This window comes from Littorina saxatilis, linkage group LG17 (assembly GCF_037325665.1).
Source record: "Littorina saxatilis isolate snail1 linkage group LG17, US_GU_Lsax_2.0, whole genome shotgun sequence".
Classification (NCBI taxonomy): Eukaryota; Metazoa; Mollusca; class Gastropoda; order Littorinimorpha; family Littorinidae; genus Littorina; species Littorina saxatilis.
Window position 1 is genome coordinate 63,855,592 of NC_090261.1, and position 19,319 is coordinate 63,874,910.

Sequence of the window (19,319 nt, forward strand, 5' to 3'; positions counted from 1 at the left end):
GAGAGAGAGAGAGAGAGAGAGAGAGACTGAGAGAGAGAGAGAGAGAGAGAGAGAGAGAATTGAATTGAATTGAACTTTATTTTTTGAGGGTAACACTAACAGAATAAGCAATATAGGGGAAGGGCTCCTAATATGGACCGGCTCCTAATATGGACCACCTCCTGTTCTGACAGACTAACGGCGCTAGAGCGCTCAAAAAAGTTTTATTCGCTGTATTTACCCTCTCTGGATAACTTGCACATGTCAAAACAGTTGCAGAAACACAACTCTCAAAACCGTTAGGCTTTTTCTCTTTTTTCACTTTTGGCAGCGTTCACTCTAAATTTGCCGCCTAAAACGGACTCGTTTCAGTCCACAGCCAAAGCTTTTATCACACAAAAATTGCTATATATATATAACATCTAAGACCGCATTTGTTACATTATAGCAGTGTTGACCCCGAGTTTCTACTGCAAACAAAAAATAATAGCAAAATCTCAAAGTATGTGCGAGTCCCCTAATATGGACCACCTTCAACAAATCGAAGAAAATAAAAGCTTAAGGCTATTTTCATTAATTCATTAAGAAGCTTGCTGGAAATAACCTATAACTAGCCCTCGAGATTTAAAACAATTATAACAAAAAGTCTTCTTTTCGTGGAAGTTGATAATTTCACTTATTTTCGTGATATATAAACGTTATATAGACGTGTTTTTTTCCATAATATAACAATGCACAGCTCGAAAATATGGCCAAGAACAAATCTCCGGTACTTCGAAGAAGCAAGAATAACAACATTCTTGTCCATTACGACTTGCAATTTACCGTGTGCGCTGTAAAATCTCCCTACCTTCAAAGCAGACGAAAAGCAGACATCTTCATTTACTTCCAAGGGAGAAATCGTTGGTCATAATGTCTGGCAGGACCCATACATACTTATGCACGCTTTCTTTTCTTGTCATATTCAGTTGCTTCGCAAAAATAAAATGTCATTGGTTTTCTCAACTTGTCAAATCAGTCAAAACGACCGCAGAACACAGAACTGGGAAATGACACTGATTGAAATACGAAAGATCTTCGATGACGGAAGTATAAATGACGTCATGTGGTCACACCTATCTCGAGAACTAAGCGTCGCTCAGAACCAGCGCCCTTCCATTAATTGCAGGTGGGGCTGGCTTTGGGGAAGGGTATTCGAACACTCAAAAATCGAAACCGAAGCCGAAAGTGCATAATGGAAGGGCGCTGGTTTCGAAAGCGTGCAGAAGTATGTGTTGTGTGTGAGAGGGCAGGTGGAGAGCGGAGCAGCCTGCTCCGCTTGCTCCGGCCCTGTTCTTTTTTTCGTCACACCCAAAACCGTTATCCCAGCGAAGCTGGAGGTATCCCGTGAACGCTATATACTGTAATCGATTTGAGAAATGTGCACACCGAATAATACATGATAAAGAAGGATTCGTTGTGCCCGGCTACGTGCTACAGTTGGAGATGGAAGTTCACCAAAAATGGGGACCATACTAACAAAAATACGGTGGGTAAAATAGGCGCCCCCATTTTTTCAGCAAACGCCACCCCAGGCCGCTTTGGACGGGTAGAAATTCCGTAGTTTCCAAGTCTATGGATAAAGCTCGCGTAAGAAGAATACGTCACGGTCGAAAGTCTTTGACGTCTATTAATGCATCATGACGTCATGCCTCCCTGTAGTCTTTCTCTCTCGCGCAGTGTGTGTGTTTGTGTTCATTTTGTGCACATGTGTTAGTGTTACTGTGTGTGTGTGTGTGTGTGTGTGTGTGTGTATTTGTGTGTGTGTGTGTGTGTGTGTGTGTGTGTGTGCCGGTGTATTTGTGTGTGTGTGTGTGTGTGTGTGTGCGCACGCGTGCATGAGTCTTTACTCGTATGTGTGTGGTGTGTGTGTATTTGTGTGTGTGTGTGTGTGTGTGTGTGTGCGTGCGCACGCGTGCATGAGTCTGTACCCCGTGTGTGTGTAAGTGTGTGTGTGGGCATAAGTGTATGTGTGTGCGTGTATGTGTGTTTGTTTGTAAAGGTGTGCATGTCCGTCTGTCCATATGTGCGTATGGGTGTGTGTTTTGTGTGTATGAAGTTTTTTGTTAGAGAGTGTGTGAGTGAGTGTGTGTGTGTGTGTGTGTGTGTGTGTGTGTGTTTGAGAGAGAGAGAGAGAGAGAGTGTGTGTGTGTGAATGTGTGTGTGCATGAGTTTGTGTGTATGTTTGTGTGTGTATGAGTGTGTATATGTGTTTGTTTGTAAAGGTGTGTGTGTCCGACTGTCTATGTGCGTATTTGTTTGTTTGTTTGCTCAACGCCCAGCCGACCACGAAGGGCCATATCAGGGCGGTGCTGCTTTGACATATAACGTGCGCCACACACAAGACAGAAGTCGCAGCACAGGCTTCATGTCTCACCCAGTCACATTATTCTGACACCGGACCAACCAGTCCTAGCACTAACCCCATAATGCCAGACGCCAGGCGGAGCAGCCACTAGATTGCCAATTTTAAAGTCTTAGATATGACCCGGCCGCGGGGTTCGAGCCCACGACCTCCCGATCACGGGGCGGACGCCTTTCCACTATAGGCCAACCGTGCCGGTCTATGTGCGTATAAGTGTGTGTTATGTGTGTATGAGATTTGTGTCAGTCAATGTGTGTGTGTGTGTGTGTGTGTGTGTGTGTGTGTGTGTGTGTGTGTGTGTGTGTGCGTGCGTATGTACAGTGTGTGTGTGTGTGTGTGGGGGTGTTTGTTTGTTTGCTTAACGCCCAGCCGACCACGAAGGGCCATATCAGGGCGGTGCTGCTTTGACATATAACGTGCGCCACACACAAGACAGAAGTCGCAGCACAGGCTTCATATCCGTCACCCAGTCACATTATTCTGACACCGGACCAACCGGAGTGTGTGTGTGTGTGAATGTGTGTGTGCATGAGTTTGTGTGTATGTTTGTGTGTGTATGAGTGTGTATATGTGTTTGTTTGTAAAGGTGTGTGTGTCCGTCTGTCTATGTGCGTATTTGTTTGTTTGTTTCCATAATTATCAGAGCGGTGCTGCTTTGAGATATAACGTGCGCCACACAAAAGGCAGAAGTCGCAGCACAGGCTTCATGTCTCACCCAGTCACATTATTCTGACACCGGACCAACCAGTCCTAGCATGCACTAACCCCATAATGCCAGCCGCCAGGCGGAGCTCCCACTAGATTGCCAATTTTAAAGTCTTAGGTATGACCCGGCCTGGGTTCTAACCCACGACCTCCCGATCACGGGGCGGACGCCTTACCACTAGGCCAACCGTGTATGTGCGTATGAGTGTGTGTATTGTGTGTATGAGATTTGTGGGAGTCAATGTGTGTGTGTGTGTGTGTGTGTGGGTGTGTGCGTGCGTACATGCGTGCGTATGTACATGTGTGTGTGTGTGTGTGTGTGTGTGTGTGTGTGTTTGTGTGGGTGTGTGTCTGTTTGTATAAGAGATAAAGAGAGAGAGAATGAGAGAGAGAGAGAGAGAGAGAGAGAGAGAGAGAGAGAGAGAGAGAGAGAGAGAGAGAGAGAGTGGGTGGGTTGGTTTGTGTTTGTGCGTGTGCGTAAGTGTATGTGTGTGTGTATGTGTGTTTGTAAAGGTGTGTATGTCCGTCTGTCTACGTGCGTATGGGGGTGTGTTTTGTGTGTACAGAGAAGTGTGTGTGAGAGAGTGAGTGAGTGCGTGTGAGTGAGTGTGTATGTGTGCACGTGTGTACGTGTGTAACTTGGGTGTGTGTGTGTGTGTGTGTGTTTTCGTGTGTGTGTGTGTGTTTGAGAGAGAGAGAGAGAGACACAGAGAGAGAGAGAGAGAGAGAGAGAGAGAGAGAGAGAGAGAGAGAGAGAGAGAGAGAGAGAGAGAGAGAGAGAGAGAGGTTTGTCTTTCGCTGGGGTATGCAGTGCCTTGGCGTTGCACATCTACTTAATTTGTTATGGGCGACGCAGCATTACTTGGCATAGTCTTTCACAAGAGAGAGAGAGAGAGAGAGAGAGAGAGAGAGAGAGAGAGAGAGAGAGAGAGAGAGAGAGAGAGAGAGAGACAGAGACAGAGAGAGAGAGACAGAGAGAGAGGGGGGGGAAGTCAAACATTGACGTAACCATTACGTCATTCATACGCGTCATAAATCATATTGGAATTTGCATTCTCGGAACTGAGAAACTCCAGAGTGTGATGAAGATGTCTTGTTCCAGGTAAGTTTATAGGTTTTATGTTCTTCCACCAGCTAACAAACTGCTTTTTGTAGAAGACCACCAGTTATTGAACACAGCTAACACCTCATTTGAGCGCTGTTGTAACGAGGGCCGAGTTGAAAGAAGTCCAACATGGGACATGTCCTTTTTGACACGGTGGACTGGACGTGGGCAATCTAGCACAGTCGTGACAACCTTTGTTTATTCATCAGTACATCTAGACAGGAAAAGATGTGTCCCTCGCAGAGTGAACTTGTATGACGTCGATCACAAGTGTGCATCTTTCAGTGCGTGGAGATACGCTAAGACCGTCAATAGAGTGAACTTGTAAGACGTGGATCAGTAGTGTGCATCTATTAGTGCATGGAGATACGCCAAGACCGTCAATAGAGTGAACTTGTAAGACGTGGATCAGTAGTGTGCATCTATCAGTGCATGGAGATACGCTAAGACCGTCAAAGGCGTCCGGGATAGAATGGACTTCTAAGACAGGCTTGACCAAGGGACGTTTACCAGGGAGCACTGACAAAGAGCCAGATGGGCCAGCTAGCGTCGGTTTACCATCGTACACTACAGGCCGGCAGGCAGCCTGGCACAACCAGTCCCACTACAGGCCGGCAGGCAGCCTGGCACAACCAGTTCCACTACAAGCCGGCAGGCAGCCTGGCACAACCAGTTCCACTACAGGCCGGCAGGCAGCCTGGCACAACCAGTTCCTCTCCAGGCCGGCAGGCAGCCTGGCACAACCAGTTCCACTACAGGCCGGCAGGCAGCCTGGCACAACCAGTTCCAATACAGGCCGGTAGGCAGCCTAGCACAACCAGTTCCACTACAGGCCGGCAGGCAGCCTGGCACAACCAGTTCCTCTCCAGGCCGGCAGGCAGCCTGGTACAACCAGTTCCTCTCCAGGTGGAGCTGCATGACCTTCAAGAGGGGCTGGACATGCGTAGAGACCATGGCCATGGGTACACGGAGGGAGAGCAGGGTGGGCCAGCAGGGCCGATGTGCACAAGAAAGTACCCCAGTGGGTAGAAGCCAGCCTCGGGGTCGGGTTGTTTGAGGATGTGAAGGAATCGGGTTGATATAGAAAACAACGTGGGAAAACATGTTGACACCCGGCACTGTACTGTTTCAGGTAGAACTGACCTTCAAGATGGGGTGGACGTACGGGCGAGGGCCGGGGTGCACGGAAACCAAGGTGGGTCAGCTGGTGTCCAAGCAGGTGGCCGGCAACAACCAGTGGCAGTGCACGCAGGGCTGTGGTGGGACGGTGGACGTGGCTGACGTCAGCTACTACTGTAAGGGAGCTAACCCCGGCGAGAAGTGGGAGCAGGGAGAGAAGTCCTTCACCCACACCTTCATCGGACAGGGGCCCTACACTGTGGCGTGAGTACAGGCAGTCAGGGAATGTGGCTTGGAATTCTCCTGCTTCTGGAGGATTTACTCCAATAAGAACATGTCTTCCTCCTCCCGAAAGCTCGGTTTCCTCTTCCCCAAAACATGTATTTGGAGATGTGAGGGTGGGGAAGGGAGAGGCAGGGTCTCGGAACCCCAGGAGAGGTGCCTCTTGTATGAATCGCCATCGACGTGAGCGTAATGCAAAGTTTGCTCTGATTTGTTACGCAGCTTGAACTTGTAATGGCTCACCATTGCCTTGAACTTGTCATGGCTCACCATTGCCTTGAACTTGTCATGGCTCATCATTGCCTTGAACTTGTAATGGCTCACCATTGCCTTGAACTTGTAATGGCTCACCATTGCCTTGAACTTGTCATGGCTCACCATTGCCTTGAACTTGTCATGGCTCACCATTGCTTTAAACGTCCTTGCGTTGTCGAGTTATTTATGACAGAATAGTTAAAAGACCCACAGGCGAAAACCATTACAGTTTTCAAGTCATACAATGGCATTTTCTCTTTTTTGGAGGTGCCAGTGTTACTGACACTATCATTGTTTGATGTCTTGCCAGGTACTCGGGCGGCAACTGGATGGACCTGGACGGGGGGAAGGGGGGCGGCACGTGGAACCTGGAGACTGTCATTGACCTCAGACAGCGCTCTGACACCGGCCTGTCCAACTCCAGCCCTGTCACGCTCAGCAAGCCTATTTACTAGTCAGTTTGCCCCGTCACGCCCAGCAAGCCTATTTACTAGTCAGTTTGCCCCCTCACGCTCAGCAAGCCTATTTACTGGTCAGTTTGCCCCGTGCCCCGTCACGCCCAGCAAGCCTATTTACTAGTCAGTTTGCCCCGTCCCCCGTCACGCTCAGCAAGCCTATTTACTAGTCAGTTTGCCCCGTCACGCTCAGCAAGCCTATTTACTAGTCAGTTTGCCCCGTCACGCTCAGCAAGCCTATTTACTAGTCAGTTTGCCCCGTGCCCCGTCACGCCCAGCAAGCCTATTTACTAGTCAGTTTGCCCTGTCACGCTCAGCAAGCCTATTTACTAGTCAGTGTCAGGCAGTACAGAGGAACCCCTATGTTAAGACCCCCGATATAGGACTGTCTCCATTTTAAGATCTTGTTTTCTCAGATTTTCGTTCATAACATCTGTAAATGTACCTCCATTTTGAGACTCCCTTTCTTTTATTTTCTTATTTTCTTATTTCTTACATTTTGGGAAGTCTTACAAGGGAGGTTCCCCTATACACAGATATACATAGCTCTGAGATATACATAGCTCTGAGATATACATAGCTCTGAGATATACATAGCTCTGAGATATACATAGCTCTGAGATATACATAGCTCTGAGATATACATAGCTCTGAGATATACATAGCTCTCATGATTGATAGTCAGATTGGACACAGAGAATTTAGCTCTGAGATAGAGATTCAGATTCAACGTGAAAACTTTCTTACAAAGGGATGACAGTTTAAGGCGATGCCTAATCTTCCAAGCTATCTCTTATGAAGAGAGAGAGAGAGAGAGAGAGAGAGAGAGAGAGAGAGAGAGAGAGAGAGAGAGAGAGAGAGAGAGAGAGAGAGAGCTAATTATTTATGCAAACAATTAAACAGGAGTGTAAGACATTCGTGCGTGCCAAAGGAGTGGATGTCTGGAAAGAGAAAACGAGAAGAAGAAAGAAGAAACAGGAGCGTTCAGTTGACTTATAAAGGCTCTGATTTGTTCTAATATAAAAAGAGTTTAACTCATTCCCGATGACATTTTTGAGTGAAAAGCAGCATCCATAGGATTTGTTGAAATAGACGCCAGCTACCTGATTCAGTGTTGTAGTGACGAGGGAGCGCATGTTATAGCCTGGAGAGTTTAGGCCACTCCTGGTTAACGTTAATTTAGCCGTAAGCCACATGTGCCGCGTGACGTTGTGTGCAGCACGCAGTATGACTGTGACCACAAGATACGCATCCCCGTCCTTGACCCGGACGGTGACCGGGTCCGCTGCCGTATGGCCAACGGCTCTGCCTGTCAGAGTGTGTGTGACGCACTGCCCGGCGTGACGTTGGATGAGGTGAGTGATGTCAGAGTGTGTGTGACGAGTGTCAGAGTGAGTGTGACGAGTGTCAGAGTGTGTGTGACGAGTGTCAGAGTGAGTGTGACACATGTCAGAGTGTGTGTGACGAGTGTCAGAGTGAGTGTGACAAGTGTCAGAGTGTGTGTGACGAGTGTCAGAGTGAGTGTGACGAGTGTCAGAGTGTGTGTGACGAGTGTCAGAGTGTGTGTGACGAGTGTCAGAGTGTGTGTGACGAGTGTCAGAGTGACGAGTGTCAGAGTGTGTGTGACGCGATGCCCGGCGTGACGCTGGATCAGGTGAGGCCATTGTGTGAGGCAATGTGTCCCATTGTTTGTGTCAGGACACGTGCACCCTGACGTTCCGGCCTGACGCTCCGACCAGCTACAGCCCCGGGGGATGGTACGCTGTGGCCATCACCGTGGAGGACTCCCCCACCTCCCCCATCACTGTGGGGGGTCAGACATACAACCCGGGGGACGTCCTCACATCGGTACCCGTGCAGGTAACACTCGCTACCACTGCCTGTGGGATTCTTAATTGTTGGAGTGTTGTAACAATTCAGTGTTGCTGATGTATTTAGGAGGCGGGAAGGGGGGGGGGATAAATTTATTTATTTATTAAGGAGATTTCTATAGCGCATAACTAAAAGCACTATGCGCTTTGGAGGTTAGATGACCTCTGTATGTTCTTATCTCGCACGTGCAAACCGTGTACATGTCCAGCAGATGCTGAACGTAGTTTGCGGTTGCAACGAATGCTCGTATATTCCTTGATAAATGTCAACAGAAGAGCGTATAGTTACCACGGTCGTAAATTCAGGATTTGGCAGAGAAGGAAGGGAAGGAAGGGAAGATAAGCCCGGATGTGGTGTGAAAGTGTGTGTGTGGGGGTGGTTGTCCCGGCGCTTATTTCAAGTTTAAATGGCAATCTATCGACCTCAAGAAGTAACCCTCCATACACACTCACTCACCTGTGTGCCGCAGTTTCTGATCCAGACGCCGACCTCGCTTCAGCCGTGTGACTGGCGGCCCGTGTTTGTCAACGACACGCCGGCAGAGGGCGCACAGATCGTGGTGAGGGCGGGGGACACCCTTAACCTCAACCTTTACGCCTCCAACCTCAAAAACCCTGCAGCCACGTGAGTGAAACAGTGTGTGTGTGTGTGTGTGTGTGTGTGTGTGTGTGTGTGTGATTTTTTTCCGTTAGAGAGATGTAGATGTGAACCCACGCATTTAAAAAACTGTAATTGCCACACACAGTGAACGTGTATAAGTAGAATGTTGTCGTCTTCTGTATTTTAGAATCTCGAGTATCCAGGTTCTGGGACCTCGGGGCATGACCCAAGGGGCGGTCACTCCTGACGACAAGGGACGTAACAACGTGTTCACCAAGCAGCTGACGTGGACACCCACACCGGCTGACGTGGGCGAACATATCCTATGCGCCATCGCAGAAGACAGCACAAAGTGAGTGGAGCAGAGCGTGGCACCGTCAGTCGTGGAGGGGATGGGGTGGTGAGCTTGGGTGTTGTGGTGGGGTAACTCAAGGTTTTATCTTGGGTGTTGTGGTGGGGTAACTCAAGGTTTTATCTTGGGTGTTGTGGTGGGGTAACTCAAGGTTTTATCTTGGGTGTTGTGGTGGGGTAACTCAAGATTTTATCTTGGGTGTTGTGGTGGGGTAACTTAAGATTTTATCTTGGGTGTTGTGGTGGGGTAACTCAACATTTTATCTTGGGTGTTGTGGTGGGGTGACTCAACATTTTATCTTGGGTGTTGTGGTGGGGTGACTCAACATTTTATCTTGGGTGTTGTGGTGGGGTGACTCAACATTTTATCTTGGGTGTTGTGGTGGGGTAACTCAACATTTTATCTTGGGTGTTGTGGTGGGCTAACTCAACATTTTATCCTGGGTGTTGTGGTGGTATAACTCAACATTTTATCTTGGGTGTTGTGGTGGGGTGACTCAACATTTTATCTTGGGTGTTGTGGTGGGGTAACTCAAGGTTTTATCTTGGGTGTTGTGGTGGGGTGACTCAACATTTTATCTTGGGTGTTGTGGTGGGCTAACTCAACATTTTATCTTGGGTGTTGTGGTGGTGTAACTCAACATTTTATCTCATTTCAGCAAATGTTTAGGAAGAGCGCGTCACGTCTTTTATGCTATGACTATATAGTACTGAGTGATGGACAATTTACTTCCGTGTTCCCCAGTTTCATGGGATCTTCCGTGTTCCCCAGTTTCATGGGATCTTTCGTGTTCCCCAGTTTCATGGGATCTTTCGTGTTCCCCAGTGTCACGTTTCAATATATCACTTAAGGTGATTATGAAACGGTTAGTTACTACTAACTAACTAACCACACCACGATCCACTCTCGCAGTCATACAATTTAATAGAGACAACAAAAGTATAAGTTTCAGACGCCTGTTTATGTAAAAACTCGCCACCTCCCTCGAGACTTCACTCAAAATAGGTTCTTTTACGTTCACAAAACGTAAAAAACCCGTGGTCACTGACAAAATGCCAGTTAGAATATAGAAAATTATAGTAACACGCTGATCCCGTGTAAAGATAAGAAAATACGACTGTTCTGCTCCAAAAGTGCTAGTTCATGCAGGTGTCACACACCCCACGTCGTCACTACTCGAGTATAATCACAGATAGCAAAAATAACAACGGTGGTCAACGGGGTGCAAAGACATGGTGCACTTAGCTTTCTTTGGCCACTGGGTGGACGGCCTGTAATTAGTCTTTTTAGCCTCCACAACTGCTCCGTCGAATGAAGTGCTGGTTAGCGTGGTGACGAAGCAGGGAACTGTGGAGGCATCAGGCGCCGCACCCAGTCGCTGGTTAGCTGGTTAGCCGGTTCGCTGGTTAGCCGGTGTGCTGGTTAGCGTGGTCCCGCAGAAGGCAGCCGAACAGAAGTTAGGAAAAGGCTGCAAACAGAAAGCATCGGTGCACTAAACATGTCAGCTACCCCTCACCCTCCACCTTTAAACATGTCATCTTTACATATCTCATCGAGCACGTGGGCCTGCACAAGCGGACTTTTCACAACAACAAAACAGCCATTTTTCGTCCTTCTCTCCCTATCTGCAAAAACCATATACAGATTAGTATTTTAGCGTCACAGAGAGCAAATTATGCGCTAACCTGGAAAGAACAACAGAGAGTATTTCATTCCACAAACACAGACTCGTCAACAGCGTTAAATAATGATTTATTACCTCAAACAGCCTATGAATGTAGCACTCTCATGGAAGCAAAACCCGCTTCCTCCCTGGAATGGCCTCTGTTCGTCAACAGTGACAACAACATCCAGAAACCCCTTGTCGAATACTTATGCGAAGACCATCGCACGACGAAGGAAAGATTTGACGACTCGTCCTCAGCAAAACATGTGGCAGTGAGAAGGTGATAACTCGCTGAAGTTCCCCTAGAGTGCCGAATATTCTATTCGGTGAAATCCATCATACTCTAGAAACCGTCGTATTCGATCCTTCTTCTTCTGCCGCTGAGTGTCAAGTGCGCCGTCCTTGTGTCTCTCACAGACCACCTAGACAATAACACGTGACTGACCTTGTCACATATCAAGTTCAGCTATCCACAATTCTGCCTGGCAAAGCAGAATTACCCCCGAAAAATCCGTGCGCCACAAATCCCGTGCTCTGCGCTGTCAGCAAAACTCTGCCGTGTAGCCCCGACTCACGCACAGGCGCTTTCAGTCGCAATTGACCAAGAGAAGGCACCCCACTGAGTGACACTTTCTTGGTCTATGTCACCAGATCGTGACACCCAGTTTCATGGGATCTTCCGTGTTCCCCAGTTTCATGGGATCTTTCGTGTTCCCCAGTTTCATGGGATCTTCCGTGTTCCCCAGTTTCATGGGATCTTCCGTGTTCCCCAGTTTCATGGGATCTTCCGTGTTCCCCAGTTTCATGGGATCTTTCATGTTCCCCAGTTTCATGGGATCTTCCGTGTTCCCCAGTTGCATGGGATCTTCCGTGTTCCCCAGTTTCATGGGATCTTTCGTGTTCCCCAGTTTCATGGGATCTTCCGTGTTCCCCAGTTTCATGGGATCTTCCGTGTTCCCCAGTTTCATGGGATCTTCCGTGTTCCCCAGTTTCATGGGATCTTCCGTGTTCCCCAGTTTCATGGGATCTTCCGTGTTCCCCAATTTCATGGGATCTTTGCTATTTGGTTGAACGTGCAGACTTCGTCATCAATGGCATAACGAAATGAGAGGCAAACGTCCGTAAAGTCGAACTAAAAACATCCCCCGAAAGCGGCGTATGGCTGCCTAAATGGCGGGGTTAAACGTCCAAAATCCACTCGTGCAAAAAAACCCACCCAGTGTACGTGGGAGTTTCAGCCCATGGACGCAGACGAAGAAGAACTTAAAACAGAAACATGTTATTTTGTTTAATCATCGTGCAAATGTGTTTGACCTTCCATGGACATTTAACATTTTGATGTACAATACGTCTTTTATTCCTTTATTTTCTTCTTTGATCATGTATGTGCTATTGAAATATGTGTTTGTGAGACATACAGGCGTGAAATTATACAATCAGCAATATAATGAATTCACATCAAATTGTGGCTTTTGTTTCATCTTGGTGATGACAAGTTTGTGTAAGCGTGCATGTGTATTAAGATAAAGACGTGTTTCCTTATCGCACTATTGTTTGGGGAGGTGAGTATTTCTAGCTCCCAGTATTTTGGTTTTGTACAACATTTTCTTACTTGATGTCCATCTCTCTTGCAGACGCAGCAGTGAATCCCGATGTTTCAGCGTGAAGGCGTGGGGTAGGTGGCCACAGCAGGGTGTTGTTCTCCCCAACGCTTTCTTTGAACTGATATCACTGAGTCATTATCATCCAGGATAGAGGAATAAGACAAACATAGAATGAGGACTAACCGAGGGACAGACAAATCAAGACAGACAAGACAGACAAGACAGACTATAAGGCAGACAGTAAGACAGACAAAACGACAAGCTGATAGATTCCTTTAAAATAAACCCTGAAAAACATCAAGTTGATGTTGAAAGCATTTGACAGTGACTCGATCAGCTCATTTTGCACCTTTATCACTCGTCAACAAACAATAACGCGATCGATCAGCTCATGACATTGTTTTGCCAAACACATTGCAACTTGTTGCCAGCAGTCGCATGACATTGTTCTTGTCAAGCAATTTGCAAATTGTTGCCAGCAGTCACATGACATTGTTCTTGTCAAACATTTTGCAAATTATTGCAAGCAGTCACATGGCATTGTTCTTGCAAAACACATTACAACTTGTTGCCAGCAGTCACATGACATTGTTCTTGTCAAACACATTACAACTTGTTGCCAGCAGTCACATGACATTGTTCTTGCCAAACACAACTTGTTGCCAGCAGTCACATGACATTGTTCTTGACAAACACTTTGAAACTTGTTGCCAGCAGTCACATGACCGTATTTTGCCAAACACATTGAATCTTGTTGCCAGCAGTCACATGACATTGTTCTTGCCAAACACTTTGCAACGTGTTTCCAGCAGTCACATGACATTGTTTTGCCAAACATATTGCAACTTGTTGCCAGCAGTCACATGACATTGTTCTTGCCAAACACAACTTGTTGCCAGCAGTCACATGACATTGTTCTTGACAAACACTTTGAAACTTGTTGCCAGCAGTCACATGACAATATTTTGCCAAACACATTGAATCTTGTTGCCAGCAGTCACATGACATTGTTCTTGCCAAACACATTGAAACTTGTTGCCAGCAGTCACATGACATTGTTCTTGTTAAACACAACTTGTTGCCAGCAGTCACATGACATTGTTCTTGCCAAACATATTGAAACGTGTTGCCAGCAGTCACATGACATTGTTTTTGCCAGACACATTGCAACTTGTTGCCAGCAGTCACATGACATTGTTCTTGCCAAACACATTGCAACTTGTTGCCAGCAGTCACATGACATTGTTCTTGCCAAACACATTGCACTTTGTTGCCAGCAGTCACATGACACTGTTCTTGCCAAACACATTGCAACTTGTTGCCAGCAGTCACATGGCATTGTTCTTGCCAAACACATTGCAACTTGTTGCCAGCAGTCACACGCTCGAACGGTCGCGGTATTTTATTGTCAACACAGTTTAATAATTCTGCTCTGTTGCTGCACAGACATCGACCCGTGTGACAGCACCCCGTGTCAGCACGGAGCCACGTGTACACGTGTGGGGGACACCGCCTTTACCTGTACCTGTACACCTGGGTACACTGACCACCTGTGTGCTACAGGTAAGTGTTGACAACGTGACACAAACAAACAATACAACAAATAAACAACGAACAAATTACTGTCGGGCAGTGGTCAGCTACTAACATTATTTTGGAAGTGGACATTTCTTCATTTTAAATTCACGATGTTCGGAAATAACTCGGTCGGGTTTGTAAGGGTTGTGAAAGAGTGAATACTCTTGAGGCAACATGACACACGTGAAAACATAGCGAGTGACTAGCGAGGGGTGTGTCTGAAACACGTGAAAACATAGGCGAGTAACTAGCGAGGGGTGTGTCTGAAAAACGTGAAAACAGAGGCGGGTAACTAGCGAGGGGTGTGTCTGAAACACGTGAAAACATAGGGGAGGAACTAGCGAGGGGTTTGCCTGAAACACGTGAAAACATAGGCGAGTAACTAGCGAGGGGTTTGCCTGAAACACGTGAAAACAGAGGCGGGTAACTAGCGAGGGGTTTGCCTGAAACACGTGAAAACATAGGCGAGTAACTAGCGAGGGGTTTGTCTGAAACACGTGAAAACATAGTCGAGTAACTAGCGAGGGGTTTGTCTGAAACACGTGAACACAGAGGCGAGGAACTAGCGAGGGGTTTGTCTGAATCACGTGAAAACATAGGCGAGTAACTAGCGAAGGGTTTGTCTGAAACACGTGAAAACATAGGCGAGGAACTAGCGAGGGGTTTGTCTGAATCACGTGAAAACATAGGCGAGTAACTAGCGAGGGGTTTGTCTGAATCACGTGAAAACATAGTCGAGTAACTAGCGAGGGGTTTGTCTGAAACATGTGAAAACATAGGCGAGTAACTAGCGAGGGGTTTGTCTGAAACACGTGAAAACATAGTCGAGTAACTAGCGAGGGGTTTGTCTGAAACACGTGAAAACATAGTTGAGTAACTAGCGAGGGGTTTGTCTGAAACACGTGAAAACATAGTCGAGTAACTAGCGAGGGGTTTGTCTGAAACACGTGAAAACATAGGCGAGTAACTAGCGAGGGGTTTGTCTGACACACGTGAAAACATAGGCGAGTAACTAGCGAGGGGTTTGTCTGAAACACGTGAAAACATAGGCGAGTAACTAGCGAGGGGTGTGTCTGAAACACGTGAACAAGGAGTTCGAGAAGAAAGTATTCACAATCCATACAAACCTGACCGAGTTATTTCCGGAGATTGCCCTACAAGAATTGATATACTTGGTTACAAACATGACCGAGTTATTTCCGGAGATTGCCCTACAAGAATTGATATACTTGGTTACAAACATGACCGAGTTATTCCCGGAGATTGCCCGACAAGAATTGATATACTTGGTTACAAACATGACCGAGTTATTCCCGGAGATTGCCCGACAAGAATTGATATACTTGGTTACAAACATGAGATCGTTTTGTGCTTGCCTTCCACGCTTACCACTTGAACATTCTATCACTACCTCTTTTCAGACATCGACGAGTGTGTGAGTGCCCCCTGTCAGAACGGAGGCACATGCAAAGATCAGGTCAACGGCTACCTGTGTCAGTGTGCACCTGGCTATACAGACCTACAGTGTCAGACAGGTAAAACGTTTTGCTTTGACATTGGAATTGTGGTACCATAAAAAAATAAAAAAATTGTGAGAGTTGTTTTCACATCAAAAATAACATCATCTTTTTGATTACTTACAGATATCAACGAGTGTGTGAGTGCCCCCTGTCAGAATGGTGCTACCTGTGTAGATCAGGTCAACGACTACCTGTGTCAGTGTGCACCTGGTTATACAGACCTGCAGTGTCAGATAGGTAAAACAATTTTCTTTGACTTTAGAAATGTGACATCAAATAACAAGAAAGCTTACATTATTAGAACAATTCATTCTTAAATCGTTACCAGTTCATCTCTTTCGGACTCCGACACAATAATATGTTTTTGACTCACATGCGAAGCAAAAGTGAGTCTATGTACTCACCCGAGTCGTCCGTCCGTCCGTCCCCCCCGTCCGTCCGGCCGTCCGTCCGGTAACGTTGGATATTTCTTGGACACTATTCAGTCTATCAGTACCAAATTTGGCAAGATGGTGTATGATGACAAGGCCCCAAAAAACATACATAGCATCTTGACCTTGCTTCAAGGTCAAGGTCGCAGGGGCCATAAATGTTGTCTAAAAAACAGCTATTTTTCACATTTTTCCCATTTTCTCTGAAGTTTTTGAGATTGAATACCTCACCTATATATGATATGTAGGGCAAAGTAAGCCCCATCTTTTGATACCAGTTTGGTTTACCTTGCTTCAAGGTCAAGGTCACAGGAGCTCTTCAAAGTTGGATTGTATACATATTTTGAAGTGACCTTGACCCTGAACTATGGAAGATAACTGTTTCAAACTTAAAAATTATGTGGGGCACATGTTATGCTTTCATCATGAGACACATTTGGTCACATATGATCAAGGTCAAGGTCACTTTGACCCTTATGAAATGTGACCAAAATAAGGTAGTGAACCACTAAAAGTGACCATATCTCATGGTAGAAAGAGCCAATAAGCACCATTGTACTTCCTATGTCTTGAATTAACAGCTTTGTGTTGCATGACCTTGGATGACCTTGACCTTGGGTCAAGGTCACATGTATTTTGGTAGGAAAAATGTGTAAAGCAGTTCTTAGTGTATGATGTCATTGCTAGGTTTAGCTGAAGGTCAAGGTCAAGCATGTGAGTCGTATGGGCTTTGCCCTTCTTGTTTACTTCAAAGTAACTAAATCTGTTTTGATTACTTCCAGACATAGATGAGTGTGTGAGTGCCCCCTGTCAGAACGGTGCTACCTGTGTAGATCAGGTCAACGGCTACCTGTGTCAGTGTGCACCTGGTTATACAGACCTACAATGTCAGACAGGTAAGAGTTTTGCTATTGACTTGAGGGGAATCACAAAATTGAGAAGAGAGTAGATTTTTCACTCAGCTTAGCATTCGTCTTACCGCCCTGAGGGCCGACCGTAGATGATAACACTCACCGTCGAGCTTTTCTCCAATTCTATACCTTTGACAGTTTACTTGGTGGAGACCCTAGTAAGATATCGATCTCACAGCGGGGTCATGTTTAGGTAAAAAAAAAAGAAGGAAAATTGCTAGTTTCTTCGACGTTTTTAAAGCTTTACATACTGTCATGCTTTGATTACCTTCAGACATGATCTCAGTCTAGTTGACTTTCATCAACTCAAAGACACAGTGGGGTTAAGTTCTAGTAAAAACAAAAACAAAAACCCCACCACCAACAACAACCTCCAAACACGCGATTTTCATGGACGATCTGATGTAGCTAGGTGTTTGAACATTCACATGTTTCCAGGGTTTGATGATCTCTAAACATGACCCAAGTCAGGTTGATCTTGTTCCAATGTCAAGGTCACAAGGTAGGTCCTGTTCAGGTCAATAAGTAGGGATTTTGAATTATGTTGAATGTTTGTGGAGCTAGAGCGCCATATCATGACAAGACTTTTCGCTTCAAAGTAATCCTCTGATGTGCTGTTTATTTTCAGACGTAAACGAGTGTGTGAGTGCTCCCTGTCAGAACGGTGCTACCTGTGTAGATCAGGTCAACGGCTACCTGTGTCAGTGTGCACCTGGTTATACAGACTTACAGTGTCAGACAGGTAAGATATCAGATGCTTACTTCGATATTTCCAAAGCAATAGTTGGCAACGATGTACATGGTGCATTCTTCCTTTTCTGTCCACTAAAGAGTGCCCAGAATGTTCTCCTGAAGCGAGATCCCATGGTGTAGTAGACGAAGATGTTGAAGGTAGAGTTGACATAGGTGAGAGCGTCTAGGATCCATAGAGATGAAAAGTACAGATTATGATGAAGACGGCCCGGGTTGATCTCTGGCAGGAAGAGCCAGACACAGCGAAAGAGAGCGATGGGAAAGACACACACCATGAAGAGCAGGGAGGTGCCGATCAACATTTTGGTCAGCGCCACGTCACGGGGTGAGAGGGTCTTCACTGCGTCACTCGATGAGCTCTCTGCGCGCCACCTGGCGGCCTGGCGGATCTTCGTCGCCGTTATCGTCGTCGTTGTCGTCACCACCACCATCATCAGCACAGGGATGCCGGTGCCGAAGAGGACGCCGTCGAGGTAGTTGATGAAGGCTGGGTGTCGTGTGTAAAACTCGCTGTCCGCATAGGCCACAGTGGATGTTCCGGTACCAGAGTCGTACACACAGCCCAGGCGGTACCGCGCGCCAACCACGAAGTACAGCCCCACAATCACCACGAACACCGAACTAAGCACGACAGCCATGGTCCTGGTTTTGATCAGCCGTTGGGAGCGCAAGGGACTCAGCACGCACAGACACCGCTCGCTGGCTATGATGGCAGAGATGATCTGAGAGACCCAGGTGAAGCCGAACAAGCCCACCAGGTTGTAGTTGGTCATGGTAATGGTCATGACGCCGTACCGTTCACCAGTGGTCAGCCACAGCGGGATCTGGTCACCGAAGTAAAATATGGCCTGCAGCAGGTACAGCCAGTCCGCGAGAGACAGGGCGAAGAGGCACAGGTTGACCCGTTCCCGGAGGCCCTGTTTGTAGAACACCGCCATGTTGATGACGTTGCCTGGGCCACCAATTAGAAAGAGGAGCGGCAAGATGACGGCAGACTTAACTCTGCGTGTTATATCTTCCGCCTGGGCGCTGACAATGGTGTCAGGGTGATCCCAGGGTACAAAGCTCGTGTTGTCAGATGATATGATGGAACAGCCTGCGGGAACAGACATGGCTGCAGTGGCGTTGGGAAATAGGTTGTCGGGAAATCCACTTTGTATTGAATTGTTGTTACTGACTGACGTCCCCTGGTGGGTATTAGCTAACACGTCACTGACATGAATGTCTGTCATTGTGTTCTTTCCTGGTTGTTGGTAGGAGCTTCTCCTGGATGTTGGTAAGAGCTTCTGGTTGTTGGTAAGAGCTTCTGGTTGTTGGTAAGAGCTTCTCCTGGTTGATGGTAAGGGCTTCTCCTGGTTGTTGGTAAGAGCTTCTGGTTGTTGGTAAGAGCTTCTCCTGGTTGATGGTAAGGGCTTCTCCTGGTTGTTGGTAAGAGCTTCTGGTTGTTGGTAAGAGCTTCTCCTGGTTGTTGGTAAGAGCTTCTCCTGGTTGTTGGTAAGAGCTTCTGGTTGTTGGTAAGAGCTTTTCCTGGTTGTTGGTAAGAGCTTCTGGTTGTTGGTAGGTTGGTTAGAGCTTCTCCTGGTTGTTGGTAAGAGCTTCTCCTGGTTGTTGGTAAGAGCTTCTGGTTGTTGGTAAGAGCTTCTTCTGGTTGTTGGTAAGAGCTTCTGGTTGTTGGTAAGAGCTTCTTCTGGTTGTTGGTAATAGCTTCTCCTGGTTGTTGGTAGGAGC

The 19,319-nt window shown here is 46.9% G+C and overlaps 1 protein-coding gene across 6 annotated transcripts in view; it reads left to right on the forward strand.

Moving 5' to 3' along the window:
- Positions 1–4,116: 4,116 nt before the first annotated feature.
- The window catches only part of LOC138952106 (fibropellin-1-like), a 75,026-nt gene continuing 59,823 nt past the window's right edge, over positions 4,117–19,319 (forward strand). For 5 of the 6 annotated variants that reach the window (XM_070323699.1, XM_070323701.1, XM_070323700.1 and 2 more), the window contains exons 1-13: positions 4,117–4,190; positions 5,326–5,576; positions 6,160–6,303; positions 7,524–7,659; positions 8,003–8,164; positions 8,646–8,800; positions 8,964–9,128; positions 12,429–12,469; positions 13,845–13,961; positions 15,398–15,511; positions 15,620–15,733; positions 16,710–16,823; positions 17,467–17,580. In XM_070323699.1, coding sequence (XP_070179800.1) covers positions 5,344–5,576; positions 6,160–6,303; positions 7,524–7,659; positions 8,003–8,164; positions 8,646–8,800; positions 8,964–9,128; positions 12,429–12,469; positions 13,845–13,961; positions 15,398–15,511; positions 15,620–15,733; positions 16,710–16,823; positions 17,467–17,580 — 1,609 coding nt within the window. In that variant the 5' untranslated portion in view covers positions 4,117–4,190; positions 5,326–5,343. Of the gene's footprint in view, positions 4,191–5,325; positions 5,577–6,159; positions 6,304–6,576; positions 6,637–7,523; positions 7,660–8,002; positions 8,165–8,645; positions 8,801–8,963; positions 9,129–12,428; positions 12,470–13,844; positions 13,962–15,397; positions 15,512–15,619; positions 15,734–16,709; positions 16,824–17,466; positions 17,581–19,319 lie in introns of those variants that run through there. The other variant, XM_070323704.1, reaches the window with a different exon arrangement.